Source organism: Petaurus breviceps, unplaced genomic scaffold (genome assembly GCF_028583685.1).
Source record: "Petaurus breviceps papuanus isolate PSGF00001 unplaced genomic scaffold, PetGlider_PUasm1.0 90825, whole genome shotgun sequence".
Lineage (NCBI taxonomy): Eukaryota > Metazoa > Chordata > Mammalia > Diprotodontia > Petauridae > Petaurus > Petaurus breviceps.
Genome location: NW_027187353.1, coordinates 22,942,894 through 22,946,025, shown reverse-complemented (window position 1 = coordinate 22,946,025; position 3,132 = coordinate 22,942,894). Strand labels below are relative to the sequence as shown.

The window sequence follows — 3,132 nt, the reverse complement described above, 5'->3', positions numbered from 1 at the left end:
GTGTGTGTGTGTGTGTGTGTGTGTGTGTGTGTGTGTGTGTGTGTGTGGGTGGGTGTGGGTGTGTGTGTGTGGGTGTTAAGTGAGGCCGGAACTGAACTCAGGTCCTCCTGACTCCAGGGCTGCCCCAAGAATGAAACATTTTTAATGAAAGGGTTTAACATTGTATATAAAGAGAATGGGTTATAGGTTGCTTTTGGGTTGTGCAGGGGTTTTTTCTTTCTTTCTCTTTTTTCTTTTCTTTCCTTTTTTGAGGGGCAGGGGGAAAGGGAGAAAGGACCCAGATCTATGATTTCCTCGGTATAGGGAGCTCCTAGGAAAGAAACTCCTACATGACTACCTGCTCTACAACAGATGGTCCTAGAAAGTTGCCTGGAGGCTTTGAGAGGTTGGGGAACTGGTGAGCATTTGTCAGAAGCAGAAGTTGAAAGCACAGTCTTCCTAGCTCCCTAGCAGGTCTTCTTAATGGCCAGCTTCACTCTATCCCAATACTCTTCTCCTTAAAAGAGAATTATGCTAATAAAAGAAACATTCATTGGTTGATTATACTCTATGTTAGTGATCATTAAGAGAACAAGCAGCAGGTAGGAAGACTGTTTGAGACTCTTTAAAGGGGAAGGCAAAAACCATTCCCCAGTTGTCTCCCTTCTTTGTAGATTAAAAAGTTATTATGTCTTTAATAGTAGAGATCAACAGTTTAGAGCTGGAAATCACCTTACAGTTCATAGTGTTCAATCCTTCCATTTTATAGATGGGGAAACTGAGGACCAGAGGTCACCTAGTCCAAACCCCATATTTTATAGATGAGTAAACTGTGGCTAGAGAGGATAAGTCATGCAGCCAAAAGTACTACAGCAGGGGAGGCAAACACAGGTCCTCGATGCCCTTTTCATCATTCTCTCCACCCAAGAAAGTAAGCTGCCTCCCTCCAGTTGTGGACCAACTGAACCCTCATTAGGATTTTCACCAATTATTCATTTGGGAAATCATTCAGTTTTATAAATGGAATTTCCGTTAAATAATTCAAAATCCTAACATAAAAAAGAGAGGCAACCAGGGGCTGGGGGATGACACATATCATGTGACCCTAAGCAAGTCATTTAAGCTTTTAGTGCTCTCAAGCCCTATATGACTATTAGTAACAGAGAAGGTAGAAATTTGCTTTAGTAGAAGGGGTTTAGTCAAAGGCAGTATAGCAACAAAGGCACAGGTCCTGTCCTGCCCCACCCCAATATCTTTTAATCAATCTTACGCCTGTTGTTTGATCCAATCAAAAAGCATTTATCAAACATTTACTATATGCCAGGTACCACATTAAATGCTGGGGATACAGACAAAAAGCCAAAAAAAGCAATAAATGTCCCTGCTCTCAAGTAGCTTATATTCTAACGGGAGAGACAACTCTCATGCAAATAACTATGTACATACAAGATATAGACAGTGTAAATGGAAGGTAATTTCAGAAGGAACTAGAAGCTGGGGGGACCTAAAAACACTACTTCATTCATGATTTAAAATATCTCTGCATCTGTAAGTACATATTTAAATGGGACATAAAAATCAGAGTATTAGGAAAATATAGACTCTATACCATATATTACCTAATGTTAGCAATCTGAGACTCATATTTGCATGTATCTATTAAGTTTGAAGACTTCTGAGGATATTCTTTTTGTGACCTGTTCTATATGTGTATGTGTATACATCTGAGCTTTTTATTTTTAATCTAATCTTTTGTTTTTAAATCATCTTCATTTCCAAAGCCCACTAACAGTTAAAAATTGGGGTGGCTAGGTGGCACAGTGAATAGAGCACTGGCCCTGGAGTCAGGAGGACATGAGTTCGGATCCCGCCTGAGACACTTAACACAAAAATTAGCCATGTGACCCTGGGTAAATTACTTAATCCCAATTGCCCTCCAAAAAAAAAAGGCAAAAAAACAAACAGTTAAAAACCACTTCAAAGGCACCTTAGCATAGGTGCACTTTAATGCATAAGTGTGTATATATCAAGATATGTATGAATCTAGAAGTTCTTGTAATAATTAAATAGGACCTTTAAGTAAAGAGACCAAAATATAGAGAGTCTCTTTCCTAGGTGATAAAAGATTTTATGACTATAATGGACTTTCTAAGCAACAGCCTTCAGGTTATCCAAACTATGTAAATGTATTACAAAATTAAAAGCTCATTACTTTGAATTGTTCCCTTAAATTAATCTTTGGGATCTCAGGCTCTAGAATGAGAAGGATGTCAGGGATGAACTAGTCTCACCCCCTTCAGCTCCCAGAGGAGGAAATTAACCATGTTAATTCTCTTACTGTAGAGAGTTCGTCACATCCCAGTAACTCATAGTAATCTTCCACATTCTCCATCTTACAGTTCAGTATTGCATCCATTCCACCCTATGGAGACTACAAGAAAGAAGCAAACAGCCTGGGACATATAGGAAGCTTTCCTCCAGTCTCTATTGTCCTAGCTCCAAGCAGCAGCCACCAGTTTTAAGGTGCTAATGTTAATGAGCACAGATGTCATAAGAGACTTTGGACAGCTCTCCCTTTCATTGGCTGTTTGCATAAGAGAAGGAAATGGGTCTCTGATGGCTGCCAGGGATCTTTGGGATTTGTAGTTTTGGAGATTGTTTGAAGAATCTGCTTCTGTCATAGACCCCTTTGGCAGTCTGGAGAAGCATACAGATACTGTCTTAAAATAATGTTTTTAAATGAATAAAATAAAAGAAATAGGCTTACAAAGGAAACCAATTATAGTGAAATAAAACTATCAAAATATTTTTTAAAGGTACTGGACCCTAGGTCCATTTTTTGGGAATTTTAAAGGTGAATCAGATTTAGATCAACTAGTTCCTTTGTGGAGGTTAAGGGAAGAGGAGGAAGGAAGTAAAATCCAAGGACAAAAAAGCTGACATGCCTCTCCCAACATCACATATGTGGTAAGTGGCAAGGACAGGGTTTGAACTTGGGTCCTGACCCTAAAGCCACCATCCTTTTCACTGTGCCTGACTCTTCACAACTTTGGTTTTTATAATTACCTCTTTTTTTTTATACAACTTCTGGTTTCATTAATGTCAAGAACTTCCAACGAAATGGTTCAGGTGTGTTAAGTGTGAGGTCACTCC

General features: G+C 39.1%; 1 protein-coding gene across 1 annotated transcript in view; it reads right to left on the bottom strand.

Annotated features, from left to right (window-relative positions):
* The window catches only part of DNAJC12 (DnaJ heat shock protein family (Hsp40) member C12), a 5,298-nt gene extending 2,743 nt beyond the window's left edge, over nucleotides 1-2,555 (bottom strand). The window contains 1 exon segment of the mRNA XM_069071561.1: nucleotides 2,318-2,555. Coding sequence (XP_068927662.1) covers nucleotides 2,318-2,395 — 78 coding nt within the window. The 5' untranslated portion in view covers nucleotides 2,396-2,555.
* Between the last annotated feature and the right edge of the window lie 577 nt (nucleotides 2,556-3,132).